Raw genomic sequence first — 19,711 nt, 5'->3', positions numbered from 1 at the left:
AAAGAACCCTAAACCACCCCTGAGGGAAGACTGCTTTCTCTACAGGAACAAGCTAAACCTCCCACTTAAATGCCTGCTTAAGCAAGGTTCACCATACCTCAGCAAACTGGCTAGAAGTTTTAAGTTTTACAGATAAAAACGTTCTTGTCTAGTAATTGGAATTTAGAGAAAACCATTATCTACCATTCAGTTTGTGGATGTCCATTAAATCACACAAGTAGTTCATTTAAATCAGCTTTAATCAGCTACATCAAAGGCACTTCTTTCACTCAAAGAGAATTAATAAAACCTGTTATCCCAAAGGCAAACAGTGGTAACATGAGAGTAGCAAGCAATGAAAAGGAGGAAAAAAAAAAGGAGGGGGAAGGGAAATAATCTGTTCTGCAGCTATTATTCTTCTTCAAAGAATCCCATTTCCAAGTTAACCAAGAGACACACTGGAAAAAATTCCAGTCACCTTCATTATACCAGTGGTTTCACACTACATTTTATAAAATTTAATACAGTAGTACATTGTAATTTTTTTAACTATACTAATTCTAGGCAACATTTCTCCTCACAATTATCTCCTCAAGGCTTAAAGTAAATAGGAACTGAACATTATTCAAGATGATTCTAATAAAATATAAACTGACAAATATAGTACTGCATCTTAATTTACCCTTGTTGCCAAAATACATTCACACACAGCACTACTTTCATCATGCATTTCCATACATACATGAACTTCCTAACTATACTCCACACTGACTTTTAGTCTTCACAATCTGTGGAGACAAGAGCCCTTCTAGTTGCTTTAAACTGCTTGACGGGGAAAGTCTGCCACCACGCACAAGTACACTTCACTAACTTTCAGCATCTCTTCCCAGATAATCTCAAGTTTTCTCCGGAGTGCCCCACACTATGTATACCACCGATCAGCCTCAAATAGTAGTTAACCTGAAGAGTACATGAAACCCCTGACCTGCAAACGGCTGCTTTAACAAACAGGTTAAGTGGTATGTATGCCAAACCTAATAAAACTTGAAGGGCTCCCTGACACTGGAGAACCTCTAGAGAAAGGTGTAGCAGTAAATAGTGAGAAGGCTTTGGCTCTTCAGTGTTCTAGAATAAAGCTACTAGAAAATAAAAGTTCCTTTCAAAATTATTGCAGATCCCAAAAAAAAATTAACATTAACCCAGAATATGAAAGAAATATCAAATCATACTTAGCATTCTCTCAAAAAAAAAAAAAACAAACTAGTGTTTCTTTTTTTTTCTGTTAACTACAACTCACCATTCTTTTATATTATAGCATCCTGTATACGTTACCACAGAATCAAAGAATAAGCCGAGTTGGAAGGGACCTACAAGGATCATCTCATCCAACTCCTATCTCTGCATAGGACAACCCCAAGACACCCCTAAAGCGCCAGTTCCACAACACATAAAAGCTCAATTTCTTTCAGCTAACTATGGAAAAATCTTTAGTACTAGCCCAAAAACTGATTGAAATTTATTTCACAATGATAAATATGGAAAGGTTTTACATGTTCCCTACTACAGAAATACTTTCCAAAGTTAAGATTTCTTATCAGAAATAAAATCAATAAATTATGTCAATTATGCTCATATTAAATATAAATGGCTTATAATTCATAACACAAAGAGTAAGTGTCCAGTATTTCTTCATAAAATTTAAGAGACAAGGCCTTGTACATATGGCTTCATTCTTATACAATCTGTTCTCAGTCACATCCATCAACACAAACAGCACCTCTACGTAAAAGATGCATCCTAATGATTTCAATAAAGTGCAGTATACTCCATTAGAGAGAAAAATGTTTTAATTAACAGTTCTAATACCAGTTACAGTGTACAGTACTTTTACCAATCTACTGTGTTGTAATTATACAAGATAGGAGGAAGAGACCAAATCATAGAGCCTTCACCACAGTACAGATGCCCTGTTTACTTCAAGAATGGCTAGACGATTTGGCTTATAATACATGAATCAACACACTTATTAAAAAATGGGCAACATATTCCAACAAGTATTTAGATTTCTGACTGCACAAAACTGCAATCAAATTTAAATACCACTATGAAATTAAAAACACATTAGGGAGTTAAGAGACCCACTGAAACAAACTGATCAGCAAGCAAGGTATTTTCCTGTCAATGCTTTTTGCAGGTTTGACAGACATCATCCTCTTTTGTGGAAAATCTAACATTACAAGAGAAAAAATCATTATTGGACAGTTTCAAATTGTAGTTTATGAGGACAGGACATTCACGCTTAAAAATACTGACAATCCAATTTCCCAGTTTTAACAGAACATTATGAAAACCCAACACCACATTAAGCTATCACTCAGCCTAAAAATAAGTGCAATCATAACAACAATCCCAGCACCACACTGCTTCAAGGTAGTGAAGAAATTCAGCTACAAGATCATACAAACATCTTTCCAATTAGCTAGGAAGTTACAAAAGACAGGAGCTCAGGATACACACTGTAATATGGGAGGAGACAGGATAGGCTTCAAATACATTCTTGAAGTTTCATCTAGCTTCTGGGCTCTACAGCATAGTCATATACTCCCCTGCAAAAACAAAACTTGAGGGGAATAATTCTTCCTAGAATACAGAAATTCAGAGTAAGTCACAACATTTACTTATATTTACTTTGGTAACACAGCTCTTTGTAGATAAAGCAAACAACAAAACAATAGTATGAGAAAAATCTTGTTGTTATAGCCATGTATTTCAGCAGTTACCACAGAAAGCATTTCTAGAAAAATACCAGAAAGCATCATGGAGATGGCAGTGGAAGCTGACTTGAATAAAAATGTCTAAGTACTAGAAACTGACCACGAGCTGTGAACAGAGTTCACCAAACTGAAGAAAGTCTTAGGAAGCTAATACAGAATAAAGCTAGGACTGATCTCATTTTAACAACTCAGAATGAGATTTAAAAAAATTATTTCTAACACAAGAAAATGTGTGAAATGAGCAGACAGTCTATTAGAAGTTGAGCAAGACTGCCGAATGGTATTATCAAACAATTTACAAACAGAACAAGAAAATAATAAAGGAAAAATTAGAAGCTTGTGCAGAAATTTGGAAATGTGCCAATATTCAGGAAATTATTTAGACAACAGGGGAATGACAATACATCTAAAAAACTAGGAGGAATAACATATAGTTGCTTACTAAGTCCGCAATTCAGCAGGACTGCAAAATTAGCTAATGCAATTTGGGAATGACTCCAAGCTAGGATACGCCATTTTCTCAATAGTACTTTGGCACAACTACAATAAGAATATTATGTTTTCTTCTACGAACTCAATTAACTGAAAGACAAATTGGCAGATAAATAGAGCAGAGTGACGGAGGGAGAGGACTAATTAAACTTCAAAGTTAGACATGCCCTCTCAAACACACAGATGCAATATCTGAAAGCATTTTAATACCATTTAGAAAAATATCCTTTTCAATTTTACATATTAATATTTGCTTAATAATCCAGAGAAACTGGATTACAAAGGAAAAACAGCTTCCTAAAAATGAAGTGCAACACACATGAAGATAAGCACTGGAAACTGGGAACTCACACTAGGTGAATAAGCCAGATTTCCGGCAGCAGCTATGTTAAAGAAGGGATATAAAAGTGTAGTTCCCCAATTTATGCATTTGTACTGACAGATGCCTCAGACGTAAATCCATATACACTCTAAGAGGACCACAATTAAGCTGAGAGAGGAGGGAGTACCTTAACTACAGGTATGAAGAAGAGTTCTGACAACACAGAGGCATCCAAAGTAAGAGTATTTTCTTCTTGCAAATGTATTACATGGGACACTGTTACGTAGCATATTATGTAGTAAACACTGTAGTGTATTTTTTAAACATTCTTAAGTGTGGTGACAGCATCTGAAATCTACAGTAGAATATCTGTTTCCAGAAGTAAATTATGGCTTTTAACTGCAAAAAGCTGTTGAGCGTGCATCTATTTCTGTAACCCAGTACATTCTAGAATGTTAAGCTTCTGAAAGAAGAGACATTCTGTATCTTGTAGATTTTTTTTTTCCCAAAGTAGTTCTTCATATTCCTAGGCAATACTGATCTAGGGAAATGCAGAATGACATAACTCTTTGTTCTTTTTCAGAAAAAAATCAAGTTGCAACATGCAATACAAGAAAGGATTAGATATTATCAATTCAAAGTTTATGTTATATCCCAACTGCACTTATATTTCTATTTAAAAAGAATTCAAATGAGTCAATGTCTGTTACAGATGAGACTTCAACAACACACAACATTACACCGCTGTGTTGTTTTCAGTTAGTTATTCCAAAGCTGACAGAAAAATCAAAACTATATCCTGAAATTGCTCATGTAAGATATATCAATATTTAAACACAAATGACAGCTACAAAGACTAAAGCACAATAATTTTCAGTACAAAAACAGAACTTTTAAATGAAACTCAAATTAATCCTGTGCACTTCTTCAGAATTCTGTTCTAAGTCAGCATTTAACAGGAGTTTATAGTAACCAAAAAAGCCCAAAAAAGACAATGAGTGAACATGATCGTCTAACAAGGAATGAATCCCTTTAGAATTCCCACAAGATCTAGCCTACCTACATGAAAACAGTTAAAGACTGAAATGATTTAAATATAAGGAAATACCTTTGCTGACTTTTAGCCATTCTAGAACAGCCCTCCTTCTCTGGAGTAACAGTTAACATTTAATATTTAACACTTTGTCCTTGGTAACAATTCTTTTATCATCATACGCTCCCTATGTCACGTGTTGTGTATTTAAGCACCCATTACACAAAGGAAATGTTTTGATATGTTTTCAATTAGTATTAAGAACAAATGAAGTCTCAAGTGTAACTAAACTGGTCACGTTTATGTTGCTCACTTAAATTTAGTTTTTAATTACTTGTACAAATAGTTTAAAATTTTGCAATCAAAAAAATTCAGACACCTTCAACACTATGCTTAGGTTACATCCTGTCATTGTTACCTAGCTGCCTCATTCATACAGTATCACCAGTGGACAATTAATACTAAAAAGATTATCATTTCTTGTACATGTGCATTATTTAATCTCATCCTAAGTATAAATTTGCAACACAGTAGTAACACTGCAGGTACAGAAGTAATGCTTCCTATCAGGCATATGAAAAGATTAACACTCTACCACAGTTGATGCTGGTGTATTTATAAAGAAGGCTTCTCGCGTATCGTTTCAGTCTACAGGAGGTAGATGTTTGTCTATGAATTGTTTTACATCCATCATCTCCTGTTTAAAGATAAAAGTATGTATTAGTTCAAGTTCCTGACTAATATATATATACACAGCTAAACTAAATCACGTTTTAACATTTCAGTTATAATGAGCAGCTGGGCTACGAATATTAAGTAAATAATCACTTGATGAAATCATACCACTTTGCACACAACAAGTTAAGGCTGACCACTCTTCAAGGTGATATGCACTCTGAAGAGGCTAAAATACAAGAAAAAAGTCCAAAGACTACTTATTTCGCTATGAAGTGAAGCTGGCAAGCTACGTAGTAATCATCAAGTCATCTCAACAGCATCAGGCTGAGCATGGGCAGGATGTGAATGCAGCCAAGGCCATAGCTTTGTGTATACTTTAAGCTTTATCAAGTTAGCAGGAGAAAATCCAGCAGCTCTTCCTCCAAACCATTTAGTTTCACATTCATGATGTATAATTTCTCAAGGAAAAGCAATACAACAAACTAGACTGGGAAACCAATCCATGCTGGAAATAATTTAATTTACTTTTTTATTAAGTTAATGTTGTAGGAAAAAGCACATTATTTATATATTTGTGTGACAAGTTCCTGCTATTACTGTCTAAACACAATACAACTGTGTAAGCGTCCCAAAAAGGTTATCCAAAGGTACAGTTCCCACAAGATGCAGCAATCCAAATTAACAAAGCTACTGCTGCTGACAAAGGGCGTATCTGTTCCTTGCTCCTACCATTTGCTTCATGTTAGTTCTGATGCTTCAACTCACTACAGCTGCAAAAACTGAAGCCAGCAGCTTTTGCCAATTTAGTAAGTTCAAATGGTTCAAAGAAGATTCTGATTGACTCCAGAGCTGGTGCAAGAAGGAAGAGAGGGTCACAAGCAGAGGGAACTAGTCTACCCTTTTCTGGTAGCAGCAAGCCATTATACCAGTTCAGCTGCCTGCTAAGCCAGAACCATAAATATAGGTATGTAGGTTCTGAGGCTGCTTCTTCCATAGCATCAACCCTCCCTCCCTATTCCTTCAATGTCTCCATCCACAGAACTAACACAATTCTTCCCTCCAAAATACTGCTTTGAGAATCTGCCTTCCAGTTCATTATTTTTTTTTACTAAGGAAATAATAAAAACTAGCGGGGGGAAAAGAAATTTGTAGGCCAACCAGCCTAGACCCAAAAATACAGTCTTATGAAGAAGTTCCCACTAGTCATATAAACTTTTGCCTTGAATACTTTTTCAGCCAGGCATTCAGTTACTCACTAAAACAAGTCAGGAGCATCAAGCACTTATTATCAACAAAACTCAAAATAAACAAAAAAAACAACCCACCAACCCCCACCACCCAATACATACTTGTTTTGAGGGAAAAAAAATAAATCATATCCAGCTAAAATACTGTATATTAAGAAAACTACCTCAATGCATGAGCTATGCATCATGCCAGAGTAAGTCCTGAAGGTCACATTGGCTGGATTTATCATACTCTTTAGCTTCTCAACAGTGAGAGAACCAAACATTAAAGGAACCAATGGGTCACAGTCCCCATGACACTGAAGAACAGGAATCTCCTTGTTGACACCACTGATAGGGCCCTGTTAGGGGTGGAGTTAGAGGGGAGAAGAGAAGAAAGAGACAGTAAGTGAAGGCAAGGATAACATCTTTGAAATAAAATAACCTCACAGCGCTATGCCCCATGGTATGGCAAATAAGTTGAATTCTGAAGGAAAACATCATCGTGTATAGTCTGCAAGTTCCTTATGAAGTAAGCTCTGTGCCTGACAACACATTAAGTTCAAAAACCTACAAATAAAACTTTGGCACTAATTTCAGAACAAAACAACATGATTTCTGTCCAAGTAATAAACCTGATACTTTGTTTTAATACCTACTTTCTAATAAGCTAGTGCCTTGCAGAGGCAACAAATGGCAAATAGAAAGTTCATCTCCAAGGAAAATTGGCGGTATGCTTTAAGTTTCCTAGGAATGTCATTTTAAGCACAGATAGCTACTATTTCCTCATTATCCCTACTTGCCAAACTCTAAAATTCCAGAGCCTTATTTTAAAAATTTCCAAACAAAAATTTCCAAAGTTATCAAACAGCTGACAAGATTCGGTAAGAACGACAGCCACTAATTCCTGCTTAATAATAGATACAGTCTTCAAATATATTCATTCCCCAAGTGCAATTTATCTTAGGAAAGAAACGAATACCTGAGGAAAAGAAGCCCGCAGAGGAAGCCAACAGCTAAGGGCTACAACACCTGCTAATTTTTGATGTGTTGTAAGAGCTGTATACAATGATAAAGCACCTCCCTAAGACAGAGAGATATAAATATTAGAATGGTGATAGTTATGTTCATTCTATGCTTGTATCAAGATCTCATTTCCCCTTTAAAGGTCTTTTTCTATTCCAATTTATTCTTCATTAGAACCAACACTAAAACTAGTATTTGTCTTCCCCCCTCCCAAATCCATGTGATCAATTCAGATATAAACCTGCAAATTTACCATAACTAACAGCTAGGGAAAAAACAAAGAAACAAAACATGAAATAAAGCACTACCACTCATGACAGTATTATCACTACTTTAATATTTTAATTTACTTCCATGCAGCCTGGGAGTTGGTGTATAGACCAATCACTCCATTAACCTACCTACCACACATGCCTGAGAAGCATGAAAGGAAGAACTTCCCAAATCCAGGCAATCAAATATCTACCAAATTAAATTAAAAATACTAGCAAGATTTTCAAGCAAATTTATTTAAGTTACTTGCATAAAGACCTTAATTAGATTCTTAATTTTAGTACCTTGTTTTCCATGTGCATATTCTTTTTCCAGTGAATAGTAATTATTTGCATAAAACTAAAAAACTCCATTTGTTGAGGCAAAGGAAAACTCGCACCTTAAAATTTTAGAAGCACCTAACATCAGTTCGTTTCAGTTCAAGGATCTAGATCTACCACATTAGGAAAGCTAGATTACTTCACTAGAAAAAGACAGTTCTTTCCAATCACACCTTACCTGAGAAAAGCCTCCCAGAATAATTCTATTAGAAGGAATTCCATTCTTTACTTCTTGATCTATTAGTGCTTTAACTGCAACATAAATAAATGTCATTAGTTAAAAAACACTCCTTTCTGTAGGAAGATTAGAAGAGGAAAGAGACCTTCTCTATGATGTCAACAGAAGCCTAGCAAAAGAAAAATCTATCCTACTGTACATTAAAAAGTATCAAAATATCTAGATCATGATCAGAAATTCCAGTGCCACCGTACCATTTCCAAAGAGAAAAACGTGCAAGTAAGTCTCACAAAAGCCCCACTGCCAGAAAGATGAAAGATGGTGTCCTCTTTTATCTATCCAGCTGTGAGGCCCTGTAAAAGGTCGCCCACAGAAACAGTGGCTGCCCCATCCCTGGAGGTGTTCAAGACCAGGTTGGATGAGGGTTTGAGCAACCTGACCTACTGAGAAGTGTACCTGCCCATGGCAGAGGTGGTGGAACTAAATGATCTTTAAGGTCCCTTCCATATCAAACCATTCTATGATTCTATGATTACAAGTGGGTGCTCGTACAGCTCTCATCTGCTGTGTTACCCAAAAGTTCTTAAAAAAAAAGAAAATATACTGGTTCCCATGTACAATTCATATTTGAGAGTATGAAGTGTTTGTACTAGTGAATTATTCTACTTGCTCGTTAAGGTTTTTTTAAAAAAAGAAATCAAACAAACAAAAAACCCACAACCTCCCCCAAAACCAACAAAGCATTTAGCTAAACTTGGATCAGCAGTAATATAATACATACATATTACTTTCTGTAAGAATTTTGTCTTTGGAAAATCTGTTTCAGACTGATAATTCTTTTTTTACAAATACACGGAAATACTTTCAAGACACAAAAGTATTCCTAAGCATACCATTCTCTGCTGCCTGCTTGATCCCAACTTCATCTTCCTGTGAATCTGGAGAAAGTCCAATGATATCAAACCTTATAAAAATATCAACAAGAGCATTACTCATTAGAGCATCCATTCCACTTCCTTATAACACAAATAATAAAACTGGGATATTTTCCAGACAAAAATGTTAGCTGACAAATTAGTTAGCAATAACCAACCATGGATTACAAGAAATAGTGGACAATCTGTGGCTAGAAGGCTAGATCAAGTCAATAAAGCTTTTCTGAGTTTTGGTATCTTCTCTAATTTACTGCAGATTAAGGAGCTTAGTTTTGATATTTGCTCCAGAAATATCAGCACGGATTTCAATTTTTTACATGCAACTGAAATTAAAATACTGTTTGAAGAAACACAGTTAAAACATACACAAGCTACTTGAGGAAAAAACCAAACAGGAGAACTGGTTTAAGACAACTGAAATCCACCGTACTTTTCTTGTTCTATATTCAGAATGGGTGTTCTAAGGAACAGTTTCTAGGTGTCCTACTGACTCACCAAATATTACTCATTAGTAGCAATAATATTTCCACTCCAGACTACTATGATCGACTACGAATTCATACACAACACATATTATAGACTGTACTTGTAAAATAAAGTGGGTTTTGTATTTTAAAACATACAGATTAGTTCTGAAGAATAACCATTACCACAGATATCTAAGGGGAATTAGAGCATATGCCCTTCAAAAGAACAAAACTAAAGCAAAAAGCTTTTTATACTTGCACGTGATTAAACCTAACAACTCAGCTTCTTTATGGTTTTTAATTAAGAGTAATGAGTTCAAAACCCTAGATAACTTTTTATTAGAATTGTTTGCCATTGAACAAACACTTACCATGATGGCATAGACATGTTCATGTTCAAAGAAACTGGCATGACTGGCCTAGAAATGAGAATGAACACTGCTGACATAAGACATATACTGAAATAGAATAATGCAGATGCACTTATATCATCAAATTACGTATCTCTAATTCTTACTTTTAAACCATAATTAACATTAGCTACTTTGTAGCATCTCTTCAAGAAATCTCTCTTGAAACCTGCCAGTCTAAAGACACTTAATATTTATGAATTACCACTCTGGGGAGAGCAAGCAAACATCAATGGAGTGTGTGTGTGTGAGAGTGCATATCTATATAAGTAAAATATGCATATATGATATTTCATTTAGTTTTTTCTTAGTAATAGTTATTTGTCACGGTTCCAAAGACGTGGTCAGTGGATGAAGCCACCTTACAGAGCAGCATCAACAAACCTAAGAAAGCAGCCAAATGCAGCACAGTGGCAGATATGAGTACAGCCACACATGCTTCTCTCAACAGCATAATCTGCTTAAGCAGTGCCTGCCTTCATTGCAGGTCTCATTCCCACCCTTATGCTGCTGTATGTCATCTTTTCAGATGTACCAAGGCTACTCCACTGGACCATGTCAGGGATCAAATCTGGCTACAGTTCTAACCTACTGAAACTGAGGAACAGAAGTTCTACGGGGGAAGACTGAAAGAAGACAAAGGGCAAGCAAAAAGAACAGCAGGTATTGCTAAGCTGTTTTTGAATGGCTCAGCAGAGCATGGCAATGTGGTAAAATAAGTAAATAAATCATGACCCAATAATTAGTAATACACTAAAACTTCGCTTACTAATCTCCCTGTCATCCCTGCTCCACATCTGCCAAGATCTGTCTTCTGCTGGAGCAAAAGAATCCAAGTTTTGTGTTAAAATACATGCATGATTACACCTAATCAGTTTTTCTGTCATTAAGTAAATACTAGATAGATTTTAATGCTTTATTTACTGACTCCTGACCCTGCTCAGAAGTATTTAACTTCTCAAATTGCATGAAGACAGTTCAAGTTGCATTATTTGTTGAAAATACGAATACCCTGTGAACCTTTGAAACTTGCCATAGGTAACAGGGAAATTTCATTTACTATACAAGCTCCTGAGTTTAAAAAGTACATGTACCTAAACCAAAGTATTTAATGGTCAGCAAAACAGACTGGCTTTTAACAAACGACTGTTCAGAGGAAGTTAGCAATGCACAACTCAATCCAGTGAAAATAAAGTCAAAACAATCTATCTTTGCACATAAAACTTTCAAAATATGTTTTCAGTTTGAATAAGTAACAAAGCAAAGTATGAAAAAAAATGCATTTTGCCATAAAGTAGATCACACAGCAGTTCCTACATATGACAAAATATTTAATAGCATCAACATTAGAGTGTTGTTTTATATAAAAACAAAATGCAGAGACATCTCAATCTCATTTGACATCATCATCTGTGCAAGCATCTAATAAGTAACTCTACAGAAAAAGGCAGAGTAAGAAATGCTAAAAACTTACGCATGTGGGCAAATGTATTTTACATGGGGGCTTTTGATACCTGCAAGGGCTTCTGACCATCCATGCCTGTTAACAAAGAATATATTAGATGGCATTTATGTTTTGGCATAGCGCTTATTTCTATGTTGGTGCAACAGCACAAAGCAAGCATGAAATTCACCGAATTAGATCAATACAAACACATTTCTTGAAAATTTTTACATTAACTGCAGTATGCTGTGAATATAGTATTAAACTTGAAAGGCTTGTTCCACCTTTGAATATTTGTTGCCTAAATAGAGCTTATACACTTTATCTAATTTGACTATCACAGTTCTGGCAAGGCTGCAGAAATACTACCTTGGCTCTAGGCAAAGGCTGCTCTGTGTCTGGCTGGGTTTATTAACTTGAGTGCTACAACAGACCAACACAGGTATCCTGCTTCCAGGCAGCTCTAGCCCAGAGGCTACTTTGCTGCTCCTGTAGAGTTAAGGCAGCTCCTTTCACAGCCAATTCTGCTTTTCCTGAACCAAATTTCTTGATGTGAAAGTGTAGCCGACCGACATCTAAGCTAACTCCACATGGAGCCAACCTAATCAATCAGACCTATTAACTTTGGCTCAGCTTGAATGCTCTCAGATTCCGACAGTCCTGAACACTCCAGATGGCAGGTAGTTTTTTAATCTCAAGCACCTGCTATATGAATGCACAGAACAACATGCTATCTGCATAGCAGATAAGTTCTCAAGCTTCCTATAAACCAGATAACTAGGAAGCATAGTTTAAATAAACAGTTCTGAAAGATTTGCTCCAGGGCTCATCTAGACATGAACTGAGCTGGACCCGCATCTGAACCTGTGCAGGACCACTGCCTGTGCCTGCACTTTGCTTTCCAGAACACTCAATAGTACTTGTATTCCCTGATTTTTCTCATTATTCGGTATTCCTAACTCACCCACTAAACTAGATACTGGAAAGCTGGTTCTAAGCAGAAAACAGATGTAACAAATGCATCAGTGACACAGCTGAAGTCATCAGACCAAGAGCAGACAAGCCATAAAAGCGTGTTTGGTTTAATATCAACCCGAGAAATTAATGCAACACTACCAGAAGTTATACCTACAGCCAATGTTTCAAATGCTTGTGCTATCTCAGCCTACTTCCTACCAATACCTTTATATATACACACCATTAACATATTGGGGGCGATATTACCTGTGTAATATTTGCAGTATCACAGAAAGCCAAACAAGAATCTAAAGGACAAATATGACTGAGAAAAACTAGTTAGGTAAGAATTTGGGGACTTTTTTTTAGCCACCTATAAGGATTAACTTGACAAATTTGGAAAGCAACATTCAATACACAGAACAATCCTCAATCTTGTGCCTTTTGTTCAGATTTTAACAAGTATGTATAAATCATTAAATGCCATTTATATAGGAGCTAAGAGAGAAAAAGAACATAACCTCTGTTAGACACTTCTCGGAGTAAGAAAAATACAGTTGGTAAACTGAAGTGAGCAATTTAAAAATTCATGTAAAGTAGAACAGGTCAGTTTAAACTGTGGAAAACTATAAAACTGTTAATCAGTTCTATTCAGACTATTCTTTTTTGCATCACTACTAAGGGTTTTTTGGAAATAAACAGCAGTATGCCAAAGGCAGTTTTTGTTCATCTGATCTGTAGTGGACAGGAGAAATAAAGCTAAATCGCCTCTATTTCCATAGAGGTGTTAGGACTCATTAATGCTTATATTCCAGTATGCTCACTGCATCTGCAGGCTTGAGACTGCCGTTAGCTTCATCACCAAAATGGAATTACCACTTTTGTATAAGGAATCCAATTTATGTTAAAAGGTCAAACCTCAGCGTTTTCTTCCCCCCTCTGTCAAAACCGACATCAACCTGACTTGCAAGGACTCAAATTCCAAAGACTTAAGAGATTCTGCAAGCACTTGCTGAGCATTTGGGGGCAAGATGCAGGAAGCACTGCTGCCACCACTACATCCTACCAGCAGAAAGGAAGAGGGATAATGCAAACAAGATGGTGTGTCAGCACAACAAAGAAGAACAAACATCTCCACTTGTAAACACTGCCAAGTGCACAGACTTGACTCTTTTTAACTTATTAAGTGTCTAGGTTATGCAAGTTTCAATTTTGACAGCTGACTTTTTTTTTTTTTTTTTGTAGTACTTCAGAAAAAGCCTTGAACATTGCAAGTTTCAAAACAGATGCAGCATTCAAGTTCCAGGTAACAAAACCAGCATTCTTAAAAAACTACTATGTCATTTTGCCCACAAGGAAGCACAATAAACAAAACATTCATACTACTTACTTTTCGTTAAGTGCCAATTCCTATAAAGTTTTCCATCAAAAAATGGTTTCAACACACTCCTAACTTCTTAATTCGATGGCTTTAATGAAACCATGCTTGTATCTCAGTGCATACAAGCTTCAAATGGGAACATTACACCACACTGAGAAAGCCTTCCAGAAATTCCTTGCTCTTCCCATTTCTACTTATGGACCTACTAGCAAAACAGCAATCCATGAGTCTGAAAACAAAGAATTCATCTAAGTTTAGATAAGCACAGGACTAACTGGGAACCCACTCTCAGGTAAGCAAAAGATCAGAAACTCACAGGCTTCTTTTTCCACCAAGTTTGGTTCAAGAACCAAAGAACGATCACATTTGGATCAAATTAGATTAAGTGACTGAAAAGAGAGAAGAAGAAGCTTTTGAGGACTCATGCTGGGAAATTTTAAATAAATAGTTGTCACCATTGTTCCAGCATACACAGAGTTCCATCTGTTTTAGGCTACTGCATTCAATTAAGGGCAAAATAACCTTAAGTAACGTTTAATTTCCTATGTCTTTAAAACATGCTGCCTAGTATTTGGAGCTAGGACAAACATTAAGTATGTAATAGATCAGAATACACACCCAGTATCTCCCAATCCGTGGAGAAAAATGACCTGAAGAGAAAAAAGAGAAGACACAAACCCAGAGTGGCGTCAGATTGTCACAGAAACTGAGAAAAGAAACTTCTTAACACCAACTGGGGGGGGGGCTTAAGAAGCAGGCGTTCTCTTTCATTCGGTACGAGTCATACACGGGGGATCGACCCTTCTATGCTGATTACTACACGTAGCTGGTTTTTTTACACACTGAATTTATACATATGTATTATATTTCTTGGAAAGTCATGCATATTAGTCACATTTCTCGGTACTAACGAGGATAGGTGCCCCCCCCGCGCATGCTCCCCGCAGCCCTTCACCGAGCCCGAGGGCGGCCGAGCAGCCCCCTGCCCTATTTCCCTGCCTTCTGCCCTCCTTGGAAGTTTCCATTTAAGGTTCGAAATAAGGGTTATGGTGACCTCTTTTTTTTTTGGCTCCCGAAGTACTGGCCAGACGCCGCGCTTCTGCAGCCTTCATTGTTTTATTCCTTAAATATCACAAAACGAGAACTTCGCTGCTGGACGATCCCCGCGGTCAGGTCAGGGACACCGCGGTCTACATCGCGGCTCGTATCGGTTGGCTCCGGAGTAAAACAACATCGCCGAGCGAGACCCACGCGGGCTCAGAGCACCCACCCCGCCGCTTCCTCGGGAGGAAACTCGCTTCCCACCCCGCTCCCGGCCTCCCCACCGCAACCGGTGTCCTTTCGCCCTCGTTCGGCCGCGAAAGGGAGCGGGGAGGAAAGCCACGGGGTAGACCTGGCAGCCCGGGGCCGCCCCACAGCACAAAGCGCGCCGTGGGGGGGCGGTTCGTGGGTCGCCCCTTTTTTCCCCTCCCGCACTCACGGCGGCCGTCGCCTTCCTAGCGGCCGGGACGATGGCGGGAAGCGGAGCCGACATGTTGTTGCCGCACATACACCGGGATGCCGAGGAGGCCAGCGGGACAGCGGCCAGGAGAAGCGGGGAGGCGGGGGGGAAGGAGGGGCGGGGGGGCGGGCGCTGCGGCAGCCGAGAGCGGGCACCGCCCCCCCCCCAGCCCGGGGCCATCGCGCGCCCCCATTGGCTGCCGCGGGGCAGGTGGCGCCGGGAGTGGGAGGTTAGCGATTAACGGAGGCGCCGCGGGGCGGGAGTGGCGACCCTTGATTCCCGTGCGCACGCATAGGCACACACACACACTCCGTCAGCCTCCTAGGTGCCTCTCCCAGCTGGCTCGTGGCTCGTGAGAGGCATCGTCGTGGTGGGGAACCGGGAGATGAAGCGCACCCTCAGCAGGTTTGCAGGTGACATCAAGCTGAAGTGCTGCAGTTGTCACACTGAAAGGACGGGATGTCATCCAGAGGGACCTGGACAGGCTGGAGAAGTGGGGCAGTGTGAACCTCATGGGGTTCAACAAGGCCAAGTGCAAGGTCCTACACCTGGGTCGGGGCAATCTACAGTTTCAATACAGGATGGGGGATGATGTGATTGAGAATGGCTCTGCGGAGAAGGACTTGGGGGTGCTTTCATGAGAAGCTCAACATGAGCGAGCAGTGTGTGCACTTGCAGCCCAGAAGGCCAACTGAATCCTGGGCTGCATCAAAAGCAGCATGGCCAGCAGGTTGTTGAGAGAGATGATTCTGCCCCTCTGTTCCTCTCTTGTGAGACCTCATCTGGAGTATTGTGTCCAGTTCTGGAATCCTCAGCATAAGAAGGGTATGGAGCTGTTGGAACAGGTCCAGAGGACGGCAGTGAAGATGATCAGAGGGCTGGAGCACCTGTGCTATGAGGACAGGCTGAGAGAGTTGGGGTTGTTCAGCCTGGGGAAGAGAAGGCTCAGAGGAGATCTTATAACGACCTTCTGGTACCTGAAGGGGGCCTACAGGAAAGCTGGGGTGGGACTTTTTACAAGGGCATGTAGTCATAGGATGAGGGGAATGGATTTATATTGGAGAGGGGCAGATTTATAGACATTAGGAGGAAATTCTTCACAATGAGGGTGATGAGCCACTGGCATAGGTTGCCCAGGGAAGTTGTGGATGCCCCATCCCTGGAGGTGTTCAAGGCCAGGTTGGATGGGGCCTTGGGCAGCCTGGTCTAGTAGGAGGTGTCCCTGCCCACGGGAGGGGGGTTGGAACTGTATGATCTTTAAGGTCTTTTCCCACCCAAACCATTCTATGATTCCATCAACTGTGGCCTGGGCACTGGAGACCTCCAGGGGACACCCCACAGGGGATGTACGGATGGAGCAGAGTGTCTCGAGAAGTGACAAGTCTACTGCGCTGCTGAAAAGTCAGGCTTGGCAAAACTGCCTCTGGGCTTTCAGTGTTTCCGAAGAGTTTCAACTATCTTTCAGCTTTAAAATTCCCTTTCCAATAGCCAGATAGATCTCAAGGTCTCATCCAGTCTGGCCTTGTATCTGCCAAATTATATTGTGTTTTTGTCGTATAACTCCTATGTGTCTCTGGTTTGAGTGTTTCCTGTAAAAGTATTTTTTAATGCTGTATTATAAGGCTTACGGGGAAAGGGAAATAACAGTAAGCTTAAATAGGTAAATATAAAATACTGAGTCTCATGGGAAACAGGAAAAACAGCACAAATGGAGCAAACAGCATTGTTAGACAGAACTAATTTGGCCTCATCAGATCAGATGCCTTCATCCTCAAGTTAGATCTCTTGGCTTGCAGCCAAAGAGTCAATGATTCTCATTCATCTTGAAATGTATTAGGCTATTCAGGCACTCTCTATTGAAATTACTGGATCACTCAAGTCCATTCCAAATACTTAGACCAACTCTGAATAAGTATGGCAAACACATTTCTATCAAAATGGAATGTTTTGTTCTTTGTTGTCTATTCCATACATCTTTCTCGGATATTTCCTCCCAGAAAGTCAATCTGCTCATTGTATTTGCTGGGTGGTATTTGGCTAACACGGATCCTTTTTTTTTGGCATCTCAAACAGCAGCTGAATGCACACTATACTTCTTTCACATCCTTCCCACTGGCATGTTGCATACCAGGCACGGACATTTTTTCACGAAACTTTTGCTCGTTAAGATTCATAATTTTATCAGCCCGGCTGCATAAAATATATTCCAAAACCCATTGCACCAACTGTGTAACATTAAACATGCAACCTCTTCTGCTATGATTGTTAAGCTGCTTTGATACACAGTATTTATGCCAGGGGATCTGGGTTATTGCTAAAATCAAGTTATTTTCACAGGTAGCTTTTTGTGCTTTGATTTATCTCCACTTCAGTGTGTGCTTCTGCCTCAGTGACTGAGAAGGGACTCTGTGCATGCGTTGTTAGTTGCTCTGGAACGTTCTCTTTTGTGCATGCTCTCTTGTTGCTCTGGGCTGGGGGCATGTGGAATGGGTAGGCGGTCCCACATATAGTCAGTCTCATCTTTGTGAAGACCGGAGCTTCACCTCTCCAAGCTTGCGCATATCCCTTGGGTTGCTCAGAACCCCTGCTTTTCGTTGAGTCCCTGTGGAAGGACAGTGGACTAGAGTTGGCAGCCCTCCATGAGGAGTCGTTGTCGGGAGACACTGAACTGTGGCATTGTGTGTGCCTCTCCACTCAGCAACCAACAGTCACCTTTGCAATTGTCTGAAACAAAAGTCCCAGCTGGAGCAGGCTCTGACAGGGGGGAGAAGCTGTACAGATTTCACACCGAAACACACATTTCTAAAATGTCATGCCCACCCTTATTTACTCTCAGAAAGGCCAGAGCTTTTTCTCGAGAATGTAATTTGATGTGGACATTCAACATGGAAAAAGGTTTTGGTCAAACACAAGTTTCAGGACTGAAAGCAGGATATGACTTCGAGAAGTACTTGGTGACATTCACAACAGGAACCAGCCTTTCTGCTCTGTAACTTCTCAGCCACAGCTTCCCTCATTCAGATCTTCACTTCAGTAAGCCCACATCCTGCACCCTCTGTGCCAGAGGGCAACTTCCTGCCAGAACAAGATGCCAGTGGAAACCCAGTATGATTTTCCAGTAGGTCCACCTTTTAGATTAGATTAAAGTGATCCAAGTACTGCAGCAGTACAACAGAAATCTCTAATAACAATGCACATTTCCAGTAAGTACTCTCCTCTAAAGTTTTTGGATTGACACACTGCACTTTTAGTAGATTGATATTCTATGCACTGTCGGTCAGTCATTTTTAGATGCAGCCTGATGGCTTTAAACACTTGGGTTTACAATACCTGCCTGAGATCTGTGAGAGTGACAGAATCTTAGATACATAGAATCATTTTGGTTGGAAAAGACCTTTAAGATCATCGAGTCCAACCATAAACCTAACACTGCCAAGTCCACCACTAAACTATGTCCCTAAGCACCACATTTACACATCATTTAAATACCTCTAGGGATGGGGACTCCATCACTTCCCTAGGAAGCCTGTTCCAATGCTTAACAACCCTTTCAGCAAATATTTTTTTCCAAATATCCAGTCTAAACCTCCCCTGGGGCAGCTTGAGGCCGTTTCCTCTTATCCTTTCACTTTTTAGTTGGGAGAAGACACCAACACCCACCTTACTACAAACTCCTTTCAGGTAGTTGTAGAGAGAGATACGGTCTCCCTTCAGCCTCCTTTTCTCCAGACTAAACAACCCCTGTTCCCATGACAAACTCCCATAAGACTTTTGCTCCAGACCCTCCACCATCTTTGTTACCCTTCTTTGGACACAGTCCAGCACCTCAATGTCTTTCTTGTGGTGAGGGGCCCAAAACTGAACACAGTATTCAAGGCGCAGCCTCACCAGTGCCCAGTACAGAGGCACGACCACTTCCCTCATCCATACAGGAAGCGTGGTTTGGGACCTGCACCCGATCCATTTGTGTTCTCAGCTAAGACAGTATTCAAAAATAATCCACATTAGCGTTTAACCGTCTGCAGCCTGCCCATTCCCCCAGCACAGCGTGCCCCTCTGATACTGAAAATGCCAGCAAAGAGAATCATAGAATCATAGAATAGTTAGGGTTGGAAGGGACCTTAAAGATATCTAGTTCCAACCCCCACTAGATCAGGCTGCCCAAGGCCCCATCCAACCTGGCCTTGAACACCTCCAGGGATGGGGCAGCCACAGCTTCCCTTGGCAACACGTTCCAGTGTCTCACCACTCACAGTGAAGAAATTCTTCCTAATGTCTAGTCTAAATCTGCCCCTCTCCAGTTTGTACCCATTCC

The 19,711-nt window shown here is 39.7% G+C and overlaps 1 protein-coding gene across 2 annotated transcripts; it reads right to left on the bottom strand.

The window, feature by feature from the left end:
• Positions 1 to 231: 231 nt before the first annotated feature.
• Positions 232 to 15,505, bottom strand: LYPLA1 (lysophospholipase 1). 2 transcript variants are annotated; one of them, XM_054059416.1, is made up of 10 exons: positions 15,376 to 15,505; positions 14,514 to 14,545; positions 11,588 to 11,653; positions 10,075 to 10,122; positions 9,195 to 9,265; positions 8,302 to 8,375; positions 7,487 to 7,588; positions 6,690 to 6,866; positions 5,196 to 5,297; positions 232 to 2,585 (listed from the first exon to the last, which is right to left on the bottom strand). In XM_054059416.1, exons 1-9 carry the CDS (start codon positions 15,442 to 15,444, stop codon positions 5,244 to 5,246), a joined length of 693 nt encoding a protein of 230 aa, XP_053915391.1. In that variant the 5' UTR covers positions 15,445 to 15,505; the 3' UTR covers positions 232 to 2,585; positions 5,196 to 5,243. The 2 variants fall into 2 exon arrangements, with proteins under 2 accessions (XP_053915391.1, XP_053915390.1); XM_054059415.1 differs by having other exon boundaries at positions 245 to 5,297.
• Positions 15,506 to 19,711: the final 4,206 nt, after the last annotated feature.

Source organism: Cuculus canorus, chromosome 2 (genome assembly GCF_017976375.1).
Source record: "Cuculus canorus isolate bCucCan1 chromosome 2, bCucCan1.pri, whole genome shotgun sequence".
In the NCBI taxonomy this organism is placed as follows: domain Eukaryota; kingdom Metazoa; phylum Chordata; class Aves; order Cuculiformes; family Cuculidae; genus Cuculus; species Cuculus canorus.
Note: the sequence above shows the minus strand (reverse complement) of the source record. Positions and strands in the feature narration are given on the sequence as shown.

Bases quoted from the DNA above. Each gene is read 5' to 3' on its own strand.
- LYPLA1 (XM_054059416.1), bottom strand. From the start codon at position 15,444: ATGTGCGGCAACAACATGTCGGCTCCGCTTCCCGCCATCGTCCCGGCC. The intron at 10,123-11,587 runs GTAAGTTTTTAG...TCTCATTTCTAG, and splicing joins AAATACATTTGCCCACATGC to GCCAGTCATGCCAGTTTCTT. The intron at 8,376-9,194 runs GTATGCTTAGGA...TTTATGTTGCAG, and splicing joins CAAGCAGGCAGCAGAGAATG to TTAAAGCACTAATAGATCAA.